General features: G+C 50.6%; 5 protein-coding genes across 5 annotated transcripts; 3 read left to right on the top strand and 2 right to left on the bottom strand.

The window, feature by feature from the left end:
* Nucleotides 1–422: 422 nt before the first annotated feature.
* On the bottom strand, nucleotides 423–1,091 carry VFPPC_04666 (NUDIX hydrolase domain-containing protein; the record flags this gene model as incomplete). Its single annotated transcript, XM_018283980.1, has 1 exon — nucleotides 423–1,091. One exon carries the CDS (start codon nucleotides 1,089–1,091, stop codon nucleotides 423–425), a length of 669 nt encoding a protein of 222 aa, XP_018145278.1.
* A 2,035-nt stretch (nucleotides 1,092–3,126) lies between these two features.
* Nucleotides 3,127–4,371, bottom strand: VFPPC_04667 (hypothetical protein; the record flags this gene model as incomplete). The annotated part of the gene is made up of 1 exon (XM_018283981.1): nucleotides 3,127–4,371. The coding sequence occupies one exon, from the start codon at nucleotides 4,369–4,371 to the stop codon at nucleotides 3,127–3,129; it is 1,245 nt and encodes a 414-aa protein (XP_018145279.1).
* Nucleotides 4,372–5,068: 697 nt separating this feature from the next.
* VFPPC_04668 (oxidoreductase, short chain dehydrogenase/reductase family) lies at nucleotides 5,069–6,049 on the top strand (the record flags this gene model as incomplete). The annotated part of the gene is made up of 4 exons (XM_018283982.1): nucleotides 5,069–5,296; nucleotides 5,364–5,748; nucleotides 5,820–5,915; nucleotides 5,982–6,049. 4 exons carry the CDS (start codon nucleotides 5,069–5,071, stop codon nucleotides 6,047–6,049), a joined length of 777 nt encoding a protein of 258 aa, XP_018145280.1.
* A 4,317-nt stretch (nucleotides 6,050–10,366) lies between these two features.
* VFPPC_04669 (Pal1 cell morphology protein) lies at nucleotides 10,367–12,519 on the top strand (the record flags this gene model as incomplete). Its single annotated transcript, XM_018283983.1, has 4 exons — nucleotides 10,367–10,394; nucleotides 10,679–10,932; nucleotides 11,057–11,618; nucleotides 11,684–12,519. 4 exons carry the CDS (start codon nucleotides 10,367–10,369, stop codon nucleotides 12,517–12,519), a joined length of 1,680 nt encoding a protein of 559 aa, XP_018145281.1.
* Nucleotides 12,520–13,689: 1,170 nt separating this feature from the next.
* On the top strand, nucleotides 13,690–14,837 carry VFPPC_04670 (fasciclin domain family protein; the record flags this gene model as incomplete). The annotated part of the gene is made up of 2 exons (XM_018283984.1): nucleotides 13,690–13,899; nucleotides 13,950–14,837. 2 exons carry the CDS (start codon nucleotides 13,690–13,692, stop codon nucleotides 14,835–14,837), a joined length of 1,098 nt encoding a protein of 365 aa, XP_018145282.1.
* Between the last annotated feature and the right edge of the window lie 732 nt (nucleotides 14,838–15,569).

Genomic DNA, 15,569 nt, shown 5'->3' on the forward strand with positions numbered 1-15,569 from the left:
GTTACAAACAAGGGAGACCAGAGCCCGTGAAGTTGTGGTCGAAACGACTTTTGTGTGGTGGCCGCTGGGACTATTCGGCTGTTGTATTCTGGATTATGAAGGGATGGGAACCATGGCGCAGACCAAACTCTAGTGTGTGATAACAGAAGAGTTGAAGGCTCGATTTGGTGCTTCGCAGTGAATGTGATGGTTGTCTACTCCGTATAATGCTATAATGCGGCGTCTCACTTGGACGAGGACAGCAACCTATTCAAAAGGTATTGTATTCTACGCAACTCACCATCTAGTATGACTTGGCCGGCAAATATCCATGTCTGTGCCTCCTCCATTTTTGTAAACCAACATATCTCAAGTAACGCTCATTCATCTCACAGCATATTCACCTTCCCATATAAACACCCAGTCCCGTCCACACATAGCAACTAAATATCATATCCAGAAGCAACCATATCCGCAATAACCTTGTCAATAACCTCCCCATCCGCAACCATACTCATCCTGCCAGCCGCGCTCCTCGCATCCACCCAGTCAACCTGATACTGCTCCTCCCAGACCTCTTTCGTCCCATCCACGGGCTTCACAGCCGAATCCCCCTGCGCCGCATACCAAAACACCAGCTTGAAGGCCAACGTCCCCGAGCAGCGATGATAGCACACGGCCACGGGCTCGCAGTTCTCCACCTCGCACGTTACATCCTCGGGGTACCCCTCTGCCGTCTTGCGCACCAGATGCATCATGTCCTCGGTTGGCGTGGCTCGCGTGGCAATCCTGAGGGGCAGCGGCTTCACGGGGATGCCCGTCTCCTCGTGGGCCTCGCGGAGGGCGGCGGCGTGGATGTCCTCGTTGATGTTTTTGCGGCCCTTGGGGAGTTGTGTGATGTTGGTGTCTGGGTCGTGGACGATGGCGATTTTGCGGGCGGACGGGTCGACGATGATGCAGCCGCAGGAGATCATGAGGGAGGGGGAGGGGGCGCATCTCATGAGGAATTCGGTGGGGGGGATGGTGTTGTTGGAGAGGGTGACGCCTTGGAGGGCGATTTGGTGTTCTATGGCAGTGTGGTTGTTGGTGGTTGTGGTTGTGGTTGTCGCCATTTTGTTTGTCTCTGATAGTCTGGTGAGTGTGGTGTTGGATGGATGTGTTGGGGGTGTGCTGGGGATGCTGGTATATTGGTGTTTTATGCCTCTGTCAAGATTTGCAGTCCGTGAACGATATTGCTCGGTAAGAGTCATTTGTCTTTTTTTATATTCGGTAGATTAAGGCTTGCAAGTTGGTTTCATATCCACAACTGTGCATGGCGCCAGACGCGTTTAGGCTGGCCGAATCACATTCTGTCACACCGTGAATGACATGATGCCAAAGACAGACGAACAGGGTGTTGGATGCACATGCATGTTTGGTGGAGAAAATTGTCGTGAGCCGTCAATATAACTGCATGTGCATTGTGGGTACATAGTACTCTATCCAACTAATTGAACTGCCGGGAAATGGCCAACGTGAATTCGTCTTGTTTGCTGTACCATTTGTGAAGGCTTTGCTATGTGTTGTCGAGTAAGGCTGAGCGGCGTTAGCAAGCAGGCGGCCGACATGGGATATTCATCAGTTGACTTACCAGTCTTGGAATAGATTGACCAGACCCGTTTGCTTCCACTTGTTTATACGGCATTCACGCTTGCTGGCGCTACGGAGACATTGATTGCTGTTCTGGACGACCCTCTGGGAGTGTGAAAATTAGAAATTGGTGCCGAGACCTGCATAACTTGAGAATAGAAGCCCGACCCCGGCATCCGGCTGGAAGCTGATTTTGTACCGAATATCGTCAAGCTGGATGAGACTGACCAGTCAATTCTCTCCCGTCGAGATGGAGATGCAGTGGTGACACTCCTCGCTTGATGCCTACCTACCTCCTTCATATAGCTTCTTATAAAACATTAGAACGACAGTCTCTGTCAGCACCAACACTTCTACTCAAACACAGCCATGTATACTATACGGCAGCATACAACGAGGGTGGCAACACTCCAACTTCCTAGGCACTTCAACCTATCCCTCCATCCGTCCATGTTAGTTGCCAATAGCCCTGAAAATGAAGCAAACTTCAATCCCCAGCTGGCGCAGCCATGAACGCGAGTTGTCCATCCACACCGACTGTTTCTGCAAGGGCCTGACGAGCACTTAACCAACATCCCGGCAAGAGGTGGAAAGATATGTCTGAAATCCGCCTTTTCCTCGATCCAACCGTCTCGCTGCCCAACTGGACTTGTATGTCCTCTTCCGTAGCTTGTGAAAGCACTTTCCTGCTGCCGGTTGGTAATTCCGGGATTCTGAGGATGAGCCTGTATGTGCTATTATTATCTGACTGGTCTAATCATTATTGATGGCCAATCCCTGAGAGTAAGGGAATTCTTGACAGGGAATATGCCAGGTATTGGCTGGAGTTATTTGAGTTGTTTTCCTATCATGACTTGCGGCCGTGGTGTGTGGTTTGTGGATGACCCAAAATGGACTCAAGGGATCAATGTTGTCGCCTCGCTGTCAAAGGCGGCAGCAGAATAAAGCGCCGCCAAGAAAGCAATTCGTCCAAATATCTAGAGCCATCCGAGAGGAGACTGCGGCTCCGCACAGTAGACCCTTCGACCTGTACCGCAAGTCTGCAAGCTAAAACTCTGAACCATTGTGTCTGCCCATCCTTCGAGTATGAGTAGTTTCTTCGCGGGTTGAGAATTACCAATGCTTGACTTGACGAATGTGAGATGCTGATTGTGATAGATTGAGCGCCCAGGTTGTTTGGTTTGAAATCTGAATGTTTGCTAGCAATATGGAAGCGTGGTTTCTCAACTCAACAGTCCGCGACCGGATCGAGTGACAAAACATAGATATTCAGCCTCTTCAACCCGAATTTGAGCAGATATCGTCTCTGTGAGAGATACTCCGAGAAATAAGTGGCGCAAAACTGTTGGGCAATTAATGCTTCACACACAGACTGCGACAGAAGCCGCCCGTCAAACCTCTCAACATAACAACAGCCTAGATCTCGTGCAAGAATCCCACAGCTAGACAGTCGCTTCAAAACAGGTCAAAGTAATGAACCGCTATAAAGAAACTCAGATCTGAAAGGGTGCAACTCAATCATCCGCCTGCTTTGGACCGAATAGTCTCCCAAGTCGACATCCTCCTTCTCAAACCCTCCATTTTCCTCTGCTGGTCTTCAAACTCCCCCAAGTCCTGTATCACCAGCCACTGCAGCCTCTCCACCCTCTTCTTCTCTAGCCCGCCCTCCCTCTTCAGTTTCTTACCTTTTCGAAACTTCTTCCACGCCCTCTTTCTAGCCTTGACAGCCACCTTGTCAAAGTACCGGTTCTGCTTCCTCACGTTCCATGCTGCAATGCGCTGTAGCACTTTTGTCTGCGGCGCGGGATCAGGCACATCCTCCGATAACTCACAAGAATACTTTTCCAACTGCTGGAGGCACCGTTCGCGTGGCGACATTGTGAGAGTATGTTCAGCTAGTGGCGCGACCAGGGCGTCATCATCCGGGATGTTGACGACCCGACGCATAGTTTTGGAGTTTACGAGACGTGCGTGCAGATTTCGAGGGTGAAAGTACTCGTCATTGGTTCTTTTGAGAAATTCCTGGCACCGGACTCGGATGGTGTGTCGGGCTAGAGCGTCGGCGGCGAGCTCTGTGGCCGTGGATAAGCCGTCTGCGCCGTCGAATGGCACGAATGCTATTCCGATGGCGGCTATGCGTAGGGCTACGGCGTGAGCTGGGGGTTGGCTTAGGATGTTGAGATTGTCGATGAAGGTGATGAAGTCTTGTTTGGAGATGGCTTGGGTGGCTAGGTCTGGTGGCCAGGCACGGAAAAGCGGTGCAGTGGCACCTTTGCCCACTCGGGGAATAACCACGGGTCTGGTTAAGTTGGGTAGGTGTGATGGTACGTCTTGACTGGTCGGAATGAATGATGCCGCTTGGTCAAGAAGTTCTTGTTCATCGTCCCCATTTGAATCTTGTACAAGTGTATCGAGTGTCTCATATCTGACTAGTCGGGGAGGGTCTTCGTCTTGCCCAGTATCTTGTCGATATTTCAAGATTTCGCCGGTTTCTTTCTTGCTTTGGGGTGTCATGACCGCATTCTTGGACAATTCTCCCAATGAGGGACTTTGGGCGGTTTGTTGTCTCCTTAACCCAACCACCGCCTCGGGCACTTGCAAGTCGTGTGACGGCGCATTGTTGGTAGGATGATCAGTGGAACGTAGCTTCAACGCTTGGAAAAGTTTGTTGAACGATTTGAAAGATTTCAGGCGTCTTCCTCCCTCTGTCATCGGCGGTGTAACCTCAGCCCGGGATTTGAGCAGCGTAATTTGAGGATCCATGTCCAAAGGTATGTTCGGCATCAACTACTAAATGTGCAGATGCGGAAAGCCCAGGTGCCAAAGGCAGCAACTCTCAACGCCTGTACCTATGCCGGCGTGTATGTTGAATAAAGATTATTTCTTGAGCATTGAGGAGCAACCGAGAGTGGGATTAACCCGAGGCACCATGACGAAAGAAATGCGGTGCTTGGTGAAGCAGGTGCATCACATTTGGACTTCATGAGTTGGTGGCTTCATTCAGCTCGGTCCCGGAATAGTCGTAGTTCCATCTCGTCGATCATGCTGTCATTTTCACGTCAACTGGTTCCCGAACCGAGTCACAGGAAACAACCAGCGAGCATCGACCATTTTAACTCGGATTGATTCCCAATGTTTGAGAAAGCAGAAATTAAACATCTGGTTGGTATACCACATGTCGGGCTAAAGTGACTTTGTAGAATGTATGACTGTCAACGGCACTTCGCCTTTGCCTCCTAACTTATTGCAGCGAGGGTTGAGGTCAATGGTGGGTCATGGATGCTGTCAAGACTTGATCATATTGGTCCAGCCATTGCGCCATCGTCTTGAGCTCGTCATGTCACCATGATGATATCAGAGACGAACGGATCATCATATTTAGACCGCACTGAGTTGGACAATCCTTAAAGGTTCCAAAAGATTCATTATAATCTGTGAAAAAATTGTCGCCATTGTCAAAATGTCGGCAGTCCTCGTCATCGGTGCCACTAGAGGTTTGGGTGCCAGTCTCGTCAGGCGATTTGCCGCAACGGGAAACAGCGTCGTATACGGCACCTCGCGGTCGAGTACGGTCCCTACCGGATTCCCAGAGCATGTCAAGTGGCTCAGTGCCATTGATTTGATGAAGAGCTCTGTGGGAGATGATATTGTCAAATATTTTGTCGACTCTAAGCCGCTGTCAACAGTCGTGAGATTGCCTCGAAATGAATTCTAGCAAGCTCGCCTGAACCACTCACTAACACCAAGCAATGTAGATCATCACAGCTGGCCACTTCTCCACAGAGGATATAAGTGCTGAAAAGGGACCAAACTGGGATGCCGAGCTTCAAATGTATACAACGAGCTCGGTTGCACCAGTCTTTATTGTTCATCGGCTCGTCCACGCGGGATTGCTAGCCCAAGGGTCCAAGGTGGTTCTGGTATCTTCTGAGGCTGGGAGTATAGGTCTTCGCCACGAGAAGGAGGGTGGTGGTAACTATGCCCACCATGCTAGCAAGTCAGCACTCAATATGGTCGGTAAACTACTTAGCCTGGACCTGAAGGAGAGAGGTGTCATTGTTAGTATTGTCCACCCTGGATTTATGCGAACCGAAATGACGAAGGGTGTTGGTTATGACAAGTATTGGGATGCAGGAGGTGGTGAGTTCACACACAAATTCGCCCCTGTCCTCCGAGTATAAGTACATCCGGTCTAACAGAAGGTTGATAAGCCGTCACGCCTGATGAAGCGGCTTCATCTCTTATCAAGTGGACTGATGAGTTGGATATTTCCAAATCTGGGGAGTACTGGGCACCAAGAGGGCCACGTGAGTAAACATCTCACTCGAATTCTCAGAGGAAATCCATCTTTGCTAATGTGGGCATATCAACAGGAGACATTGGTACAGCCGCAGAGACGTTGGGAACCAATTTGAAAACGCCTCTCCATCTGCCATGGTGACAAGGCCTCACTAGAGACAGGCTTTTCTCACCCACTTCTTTACCGAGGAATACAAATCATGGCTGTAGTGCAGTGGGGAGTTTGATACCTTTGGCTAGGAATCCTCCCACGGCTTAAAACACACAGCATTTTCCCCATAAGGCTAGATATATGGGTCAGAGGTATCGTGGAAATTCGAAGATGAGTCGCAGTGAATATCCGTTTCCGAATTATGCCCAGACTCAATGATAGAAGTTTCAGTGAAATGGCCGTTATCGGGCGGTTTCTTCAATAAGGGTAGTCCACAGAGAGCAGAGAGCTCCGGGCGTGGCGTAGCTTATTGGGATCGACCCCGATTGCCAGAATGACAAGCTCTGTTATGACGCAATGAATAAAAATTACCAGGTTGGATCAGAGACTAATAACTATTCGCTGGCCCTGTTTGATGGGGGACAAGGACGAGGAGAAGTTCTCTCTTATGCTGTGCGTGTGTTCTCTGCACTCATTCAACCATTGTCCTCTTCGGAAGCAGCGACAGGCTACAAAGTACGTAGGTACTAGACGGTTATTGCCCAGGTGGCAGTTGAACCTGACATCAATATGACCTCTCCCAGCGGACGAATCGTGACTTTGGAATGTGTGCACAGTTGTTACTGGATTTCGGGCAAAGGACCTTCTACCTTGAAGTTAGGGCAAATAGATTCCCGCCACACTTCTCCATTTGACCCATATTATGTTCACGATGCAGTCATCCGAATTAAGGACAACAATTCTGGCGATGGTGCTCCCTGGCGTGAAAGAGCGACCATAATAATGCTGGTCCAGCTATCATTGGCGGTGAAACTCTCTCACGATGCATCAATACGAGAAGTGATGACTTGCAAGTGGGGCATTTCGAGTTGCACTTATGGTGAGGGCATCCAACTTGGATAAACTGACTGGTGAAATTGCGCGTTGCAGAGTTTTAATTCGCAATACCTGTGTAGGGAAGGGGATCTCCTTGGACAGCCGAATTAGATCTGAAGCCTTTCGTTTCCATTCAGCCACGGAACCGGCATTCAGCAATGCAGCTTCTCTCCACACCTGCTCGACATTCATCTTCTGAAGAGAGTTTGTTGAAATTGTGTGGGTGGCATTGATTCAACACCTGGGTGCCACAACGCCATCATCGTTCGGCTCAGGGGCAGTGGGTCTGGCTGGACCAGGGCATCTATTTCCCCTGTCTGATATCCTTTGGCCTGCTTGCCTGCCTGTCACAAGACACAGGGGCGGGGGCTTGGCTGGAGAAGCTGGATCCATTGCAGATCTCAGTACCGCGTAACACACCGGAGCCATTCCCTTGCCAAGCCCAATGTTCATGTTGCAATTTGCTGTTGTGAGCGCCAAAAAAAAGGGGTCGAGCATTCCGATGCCGAGCCTGCGGACACGTAAAGCGTGCTTATGCAGGCCTTGCAGTTTTCGATGGACTGAATGGTGAGAGTAATCGCTTCTAGGCGAAGATATTCAGTGCGCACCAGGTTGAGAGGCCAACTTCATTTTTCAACCCCCTGATGATTCGACTCGCGCCCAATAGCCCCAACCAAGGATAATCGCTAATGACCTCGTAAATTATTATTTCCGGCAGTACGAAACAGAACCCTGAACAATGTGCTGCCACATGCAAACAGGGGCTGAAGGACTTGTTCCGAGATCCATGCAGGCACTATCCATGTGAATTTATCGAATCGCGGTCCTGCGCCTAATTCTGGGGAGCTAGATTGTGTTGATCAGCCAAAAGGCACACTGTACTGCATATCGTATGTAATTGTGTATGTATTGTGACAATGCACGCAGTCGCGGACTGAACATACCCTCGTGACTTGTAGTGTCAAACGATCGACCTGTCTGCGCTGCACCGGGTTGCTGACTGGGATGGAATCAGTACGCTATCAGGTGCGGTCAATGTCGAGTCCAAAGGTCTGTCATGTTGAATGACAGAATGATCTCTTGGCCCGGCCTTCAAGTTGGTGACTGGCCTTGATCACCAACTGCATTGGTAATGTTTGCCATGGTGTGGAGATGTGTGTGACTATACATCGTCAGGTCGATCTGATAATCTAAGCCCGAGGCAACCTTGCATCTCCCTGCCCTGGCGGGAAAGACTCAAAAAGAGCCATGTTCTATGACAAAATTTGGGAGAGATCTGAGTTCAACTTCCGAAGAGTCTCGTACTCAGAAATCGTGGCAAGAGCCAAGGGACAGGAGTCACAGGACAGAGTATTGACGCTCTTGCCGTTTCCGTCACAAACATGTTGACAGCTCACTCTGCTCCAACCTTGACACTTGTCTGGTGCCTAATGAGGATCAATTGATGCGTGCACGTACTTGACGTCCAACGTTGCTGTTACTACTTTCCATGCCAGCATGCTAGGCAATGCAATATTCTCTCTTAAGCCTGGATTTTACTCGTGCCGCAGAGTCGTGAACAACCTAACCTTCCCTGTGCGTCTGCCCGTCCGTGTCGGTGCAGGCAAAGAAAGGCCACATGGATGGATTGATGGATTGATGGATTGATGGATGCAAGCGTCGCCCCCCAAATTCACCGCCTTCTTCTTGCATTCTTTCCCTTCAATGGATGGATTGACATTTTATTCAGCTCTTTAGCCTGAAGTTCGACGCATCCATCTGCACAAAGCAAGGGATTTATCTTTCTTAACTATATTCGACTATCATTACTCAGCATCGCAGGCCGGCAGAGTGCAGTCTGGTGTCAGTCGTGCTTGATGCGTATCTCGAATCGCCAGTCAATACACCAACTATCAACGAGAGATATTCGAGTCAATCTTTGGGCTCTTGAGTCCTTGAACTTTTGAAGCAGCCATCCGATCCATGAAGTGGATGATCCAATCGATTCTTTGCATACCGCATACTCCCCAGTCGTGTCACCTCTGAATACGTCAAGTTTCGTACAGAGTACCTCATTCTTGGCCAAGGAACCCGTCACACAGCAACATTGCAGCTGGACAACTGTGCACAGAGAGACGTCGCCTGGTTTGCTTCCGTCTAGGCTATCCTCGTCGGCGGCATCGCTTTTGCATTTTTGCTTGCCGTGGACATTGAGAAGATCTCGTACCGTTCTGTGGTCGTTGGCCAGTTTCACATCGCATCACCTTGCCCATTGCATATTGACCCATGCTACAATTGTGTTCCGACTGTTGACCAGGAGCAACATTGAGCCAGACCCTCGACCCTCGACCCTCGACCCTCCCCCCCTTGGCATCAACCATCCAAACCATCCAACTTGGGACCAACTCCAAAAGCACCTTCGAACCTGGTCGGCCGATTCAACCCTGGCGTTTGGCACCCACCAGACTCCCCACCGCCCATCTCAACTCCTGGGACTCGACACTGTTGGACAGTCTGGATCCCCAATTTTCACGCCGCCGTTCTGCGAGCGACGCTACTCTGCACCACCAGACATTATCCGAGGAGCCCTGACTTCGGCGATTGACCTGGCCAGGCAAACCAGGTTACCCTTTTGCAGAACTTCGTGGCTGGCTGTGGGTTTAATACCACTTTCCAAGGTTGTTTCGCCCCAGCAAGCCCATTTTAGACCCTGAGCCTAACTACGAATGCTCGTCTTTAAACGGAGCCGCTCCCATTTTCTCAACTCTGTTGCACGAACCCCTCAGAGACGTCGTCTGCTTTCGGTAGACAACGTTTGCTGCACTTCAAACACCGCCAACGGCCAAATTTGATACGCTCTATTCGGATACCGACCGCCTGAGAGCCCTTGCGCCGTTATTCTCAGCACTCTGTTTTACGATCGAGAGGAAGGGGCAGCCGGCCAAAGGCATCCTTCGTGCTCTGTACCTTGCTTGCTTGGACTGAGATCCAACTTGATCAAGTGGCTCGTCAACGCCTTGTGTACCCTCGATACCATCTCCTTGCCGCCTACCATCCTTGCGACCCCTTTTGCGGCCTGTCGTTTCCAAGGTCTACCGACGCAATTTTTTCTTGCCAGACGTCTGTTTTGCGATTATCGGCATCGTTTGTCGATCGGCACACCATTTCGCCCCTTCCCAAACGACAAACCCCCTGGATCTTGTATCTACGCCCCGCCATTGACTGACGGTGGCCGCCCTTCTGCCCGTTTCACCGCAACGGGGAACGACCATCGTGCCTTACCTATTGGCATGAAGCTCGGCCAGTGCACCAAGGTTCAAGGAATTTGACTATCCACAAAGGGGCCTTTTCTTTGATAGAAACGCGCCCTTCTTGATAGACCTTTATTTTTATCGTCTTTTAGAACTGACGGACCACACTCTCCGCCGTTACATCATCTCTCGGCCAGTCAAAATGTCTAGCCCAGGTTCTTTCCAGCAAGGTGAGCTGTGCCCATGAGCATCGCATGTGCTCTTGTCTCGCCATGACACCCCCCCTTTGTTGCCAAGGAACATGCATGGAGCATTCATCGTCATTGCTGTTGTGCAATGCCTGGCCATCAAGATGCTTTCTCTAGTTCTGCGCTTGCCTCGCGCCCCGCTCCACTTGACTTGACCGCTCTGTTGTGACGTGTCGACGAACAGACCGTCGTGTTTCATCTCGTCCGTTGCTTTGCATACACATGAATCATACCTAAAACTAACTCTTTGTCTTTATCTGGTACAGGGCAACTTCCCTCTCCCGGACTGTCAATCAACCTATCCTCAAACAACCCTTTCCGCAACCGCGCAGCATCTCCTGCAAGCCTGGAGGCCGCTTTTGCGTCGCCAACATCTACCTCGCCCTTCGATGATCCTACTCCGCGACAGAGACCAATATCGCGAAATCCATTCCTTGACCAATCTCAGCAACCACTGAAGTCTCCTAGTGCGCTTTCTAGCAAGTCGGAACACAAGTCGCTGTCTGCCGAAGAAATTTTCGTACGTCGCTCCATATTCCTTTGCAAGGACTCTATTCGTGACGCGATAAAGATTGTCGGACGAGGCTCAGGAACACCGATAGACCATGGGCGATGGAACCAGTTGCTGACGCTTTTATGTGCAGGATTCACTGACACTCGACGATAATATGGCCAACGACAAGCTACCCCCAGCTCTGACGGCTCAGCGACGTCCATCGGACCAACCCATCGTCCCCCGCACTGGAACACAGCAGCAGCCTAGTAACAAGCATCGACCTACCAAGTCGCAGGAGGAAGCTCTGAGGGCAAAGAAACCAGGGCCAGCCCCAGGTCCTCGGCCAGAGGCAGCGCAAGCATCGCGGTCCCCACAGAGAAAGCCATTTCGGCGACCACGACGAAACTCAGACTCATCCGTAATGGATTTCAATGCTCAGCCCATTACAGCAGAAGAGATGAAAATCATTGAAGAGCATCGTATGCGAGATCGACAACGTCGCGAAAAGGCCCTTCGTGAAAAAGCTGCCCGTGATAAAGAGGGCCGCGAGAAGGAGGATCGTGAGGGTCGTGAGGGCCGTGAGGGCCGGGAACCTCGTGACAAGGAGCGAGAAGGTAAAGGACGAAGCAAATCTGGTCGACCAAGCCGCCCCAGCCGACGGATGGACATTATCGATCAGTTGGATGCAACCAGCATTTATGGCACAGGCCGTAAGTTGACATTATCTACTTGATTGATGGTATTGTCCTTGTCTAACCAAACACACGTTTGCTAGTCTTCCACCATGATGGCCCGTTTGATGCATTGAACCCTCATCGAAACCGACAAAGCAGCAGGCGTGCGCCGATGCAAGCCTTTCCTAAAGACTCTCTTAACAACTCGTTGGGTGGTATGGGTCCTCTTAACCGTAATCCAGACCATGCCACGTTCTTGGGCCACGGCACAGATGAAGCATTCCGCGACTACTCCAGCGGAGGGAAGAACAAGAATGGATACAACTACCCAAACAGCTCTAGTGCAGAGCCAGCGATTTTTGACCCCATTGCTCGTGGAACCCTGGTCCACGGAGACGAGAGTTACGGCTTAGGAACATCTACTTTCCTCGAGGGCACGCCAGCTGCTCGAAGTGCAATCGCCCGAAGGCAGGCAGAACAGCAGCAAGAATTTGCTGAAGGCGGCTTGCAACGCAAGAAGTCTCTGGCGCAACGAATTCGCCACATCAACAGAGGGCCCAGAGATATGCCATCTGGCAGACTGACAAATCCCGATGCGATTTCCAGCAAACGGTCACCAGAATCCGTGCCGTTAGCCTCTAGTGTTGGCTCGGAACCTAACCCTTTCTTTGCCGAGTTTAGCAAGGGTGAGGAAAGCATCAGTGTCAAACCTCGAAATGGAGCCAAGTCCCCGAACAGCCCTACAGCCATTCCTCGGCGGTTATCAGGCTCGGCGCTGGAACGGAGAGCCACGACAGATGCCACGACGCCTGTGGAAGATGCCGCTCCTACAAAGCCTAGTGGCATCCTTGGGCGGATGAAGAGTTTAAAGGGTGGAAGACGGCCTAAGAACACGGAAACCAACCCTCAGCCAGCTGCTCCTGGGATGGCAATGTAGATAGCCTTGCAGAAAATGAGCCAAAAAGGATGGAGGGCAAACTGTTAGGACAAATTCGCCCAGGGGTGATCTTTTAGGCGAAAAACCGTTTCAAGAAGCTGGGGTGGTTATGGCCTGCTTCTGTTCCCTCAATGGAGCGAAGACTGGAAAACAACAACAATAAACGCCCTTACGATATCCGGGGCGCCAGTTTTCATAGCACTCGCGACTCGCGACTACCCCGCGGAATCAGGGTTTTTGGCATGTTATGATCCCACTGTCATGTTTGTCAAGTGAATGACTTGGCGTATACAAGCTTGGTATGAAGACTTGTGGATTTGGTACGATGAACAGCAGGGTGGCGTATTGGGACTGGTATTGAGGTGCCCAGTGAGCATCATTCACAATGGATGATCAGCAGCCAGCGGTGATGGGCTTGTATGCACTTGCAGGGTTCAGACCCTTTTCCCTTTATATTTTTTTGGACCTAAGGCGCTTTGGAACTGAGGGAGGCACTGTAACTGTGCTAAATACCTAGGCAGATTGCTATGACTAAACGTTTACTTTTAATTATGCTGCATCTGCAGTTTTAAATCCTTGTGAGATGCGTGACTTGGCAACCATGGTAAGTGTTAGCGAGAAGAGCAACTGCGGTTCCTTAGGGAGCCATCTATTCGGCAACTTTTGCGGCTCAGCTCTTGGGCCATGCAGTGATGGCTTGCATCAAAGGCCCGTGATATGGTTCACGGAAGTTGGTAACGAAGGGACTGTAGCATTGCTGCAGTACTGCCTCAGAATGGAAGCCACTGGTTCATCAAGCGCGCCTAGCTAAATATGTCATGCATATCTCTATATATAGATATACATATAACCCATCTCATTTCTCAATAAACTCAACCTTGCAAGTGGTCTTTTGTAATCCTTACCGTGACACGTTGTGTAGCAAGACATGACGTTGCCATCTTCCCATCTTGGAGCGCCCATCAACGCTCATTGGCCAGCCAGGTTAAGCAATACGTATTGAACCTTGCCGACCTCCATGTCCACTCCACTCATCTGCTACTCCGTCAACCTTGCTTCTTTCACCGTGAATGATGCATCACAATCTTTAAATATATTTCGCAGTCGACATCTCCAATTAAGAAATATGCCTCGATAGTGTACTCTGTCCTGAAACGGCGCCACAGCCCAATGGATGATTCGCAACCCAGCCCATTCCCGCTGGCGCCTGTCTCAGCGGCCATCCTTGCAGAGCAGGAGACAGAACGGAGGAATCATCTGCGTCAGCTGGGATATCTTAAATCGGGGTGTGCCGAAATAGACGACTATGTTCTACAAGGGGGCTTTGAGAGGGGCCACATTGTGGGTTTGAGTGCAGAGGAGGAGACACTTGGGCTGACTGTAAGCTTTCATCAACTCCTTGTTCCTTTTTCCGTGTTAACTGTTAGCAGTTGGGTTTACAAATTCTCTCCAAAATGCTATCTGAGAATCCTGAAACGGCACTCATAATCACGCCCAAACCAGCGGGCGAGATTCTGCGCTCCCTACGAGACAGCATCCGAACATCACTATCACTCCCACCCCACGAGATCGACCACAAAGTAAAATCCTGCCTAGACAACGTCATGCTCTCCTGTGTGTTCGACATAGACGGTCTATGGCAAGTCCTCTCCGACCTCGACACCAAGTCCGAAATCCAAGACAGCCAAGACTCAGAACCAGCCCTCTCGCCATCCTCCCCTTCCCTCATCCTCATCACCCATTTCTCAAGCCTCCTCACCTCGCTCTTCACCCAACGCACAAAGGACTCGGCGCACACGAAACTCTCCCTCCTAGCCTCCCACCTGCGCTATCTGTCGCGGAATCTACCCTCCCACCCGCTCATCCTCATCCTCAACTCGACCACCGACTCGCACGACGGGCAAGACAAGCGCCACAATAAACCACTAGATCCGTCTTTACGATCGATCTTCAACCCCCCGCCGCTGCATATACCAGGGTATGTGGCTACTTCTTCGCGGAGGAGCAAGCCTTCTTTTGGACTTGTGTTTACGCAGCTGCTTGATTTGCATGTGCTTGCTTCGAGGGTGCCGAGGACGAGGGACGACGCGGAGAGTGTGGTGAATTCGAGGGATGCGACGTTTGTGACGGTGCTGGAGGTTCTGCTAGATGAGATGGGGTTGTGGACTGGGAGGATGGGGAGGAGGATGAATAGGGAGCAGAGATGGGGGGCTGTTCGGGTGGAAGGGGGGAGGGTGGTGGATGCGTTTGCGAAGAGGGAGGTTGTGGAAGTGGTGGAAATTAGAACATCCGGAGGTTTTGGCGGACGACGGGCATAATCATCTATGACAACGTGTAAATACAGATATGAGATGGAGATGGTCGTCACAGACACTTGTATGAAGCACCATCGTAACAATGCTTTCAGAATTTACGCGCAAATTATATAAATCTCCTGCCTATTAGGTCCCCCCTCCTCGAAGCGAATAAAGCAAAACAACAACAACAACAACAACAACAACAACAACAACGAAAAAACCGCTCAATCGAAAATGCCAAGTTTGCCTCGCAAGTCACACAGTCGCTTAATTTGCCCTTCCAATGTACAAAACCAACCCAGCCGTAAGTCTCTCTCCTCCTCCCCTCTTCTCTGTGTCCACCTCCTGCATGCTGCGTCCACCATCTAAACCATTAGTCTCTCACCTAAGCGTTTACCCCTCTACCTTCTGGTAGGTATGATCTAGAAAAGTAGGTGAAACGCCTGAGAAACTCTGTCTCGGAACAATAAATAGAGCGTCGTTCGTCAAAAACAAACTCCTCGCTGCTATGTATGCGTATGTGTGGGGGTAATAAAACACAAAAAGATACAACACCTGCACAAAGGTATAACCTCAGTCCACTCTCGTCTCGCAACCCTCTGCCTCGGCGTCCTGCTCCTTGCCCAGCAAGAGGCTACCCGAGGAAAGAAAAAGAATAAGCCGTGAAAGTACGTAGTGCGAGGCCCCAGCATGTCATTCTCACGCTCCCAGGTCAGAGAAAAAAAAGGTCGCCATGGGGGGAAAGAGATGCGG

This window comes from Pochonia chlamydosporia, chromosome 3, assembly GCF_001653235.2.
Source record: "Pochonia chlamydosporia 170 chromosome 3, whole genome shotgun sequence".
Lineage (NCBI taxonomy): Eukaryota > Fungi > Ascomycota > Sordariomycetes > Hypocreales > Clavicipitaceae > Pochonia > Pochonia chlamydosporia.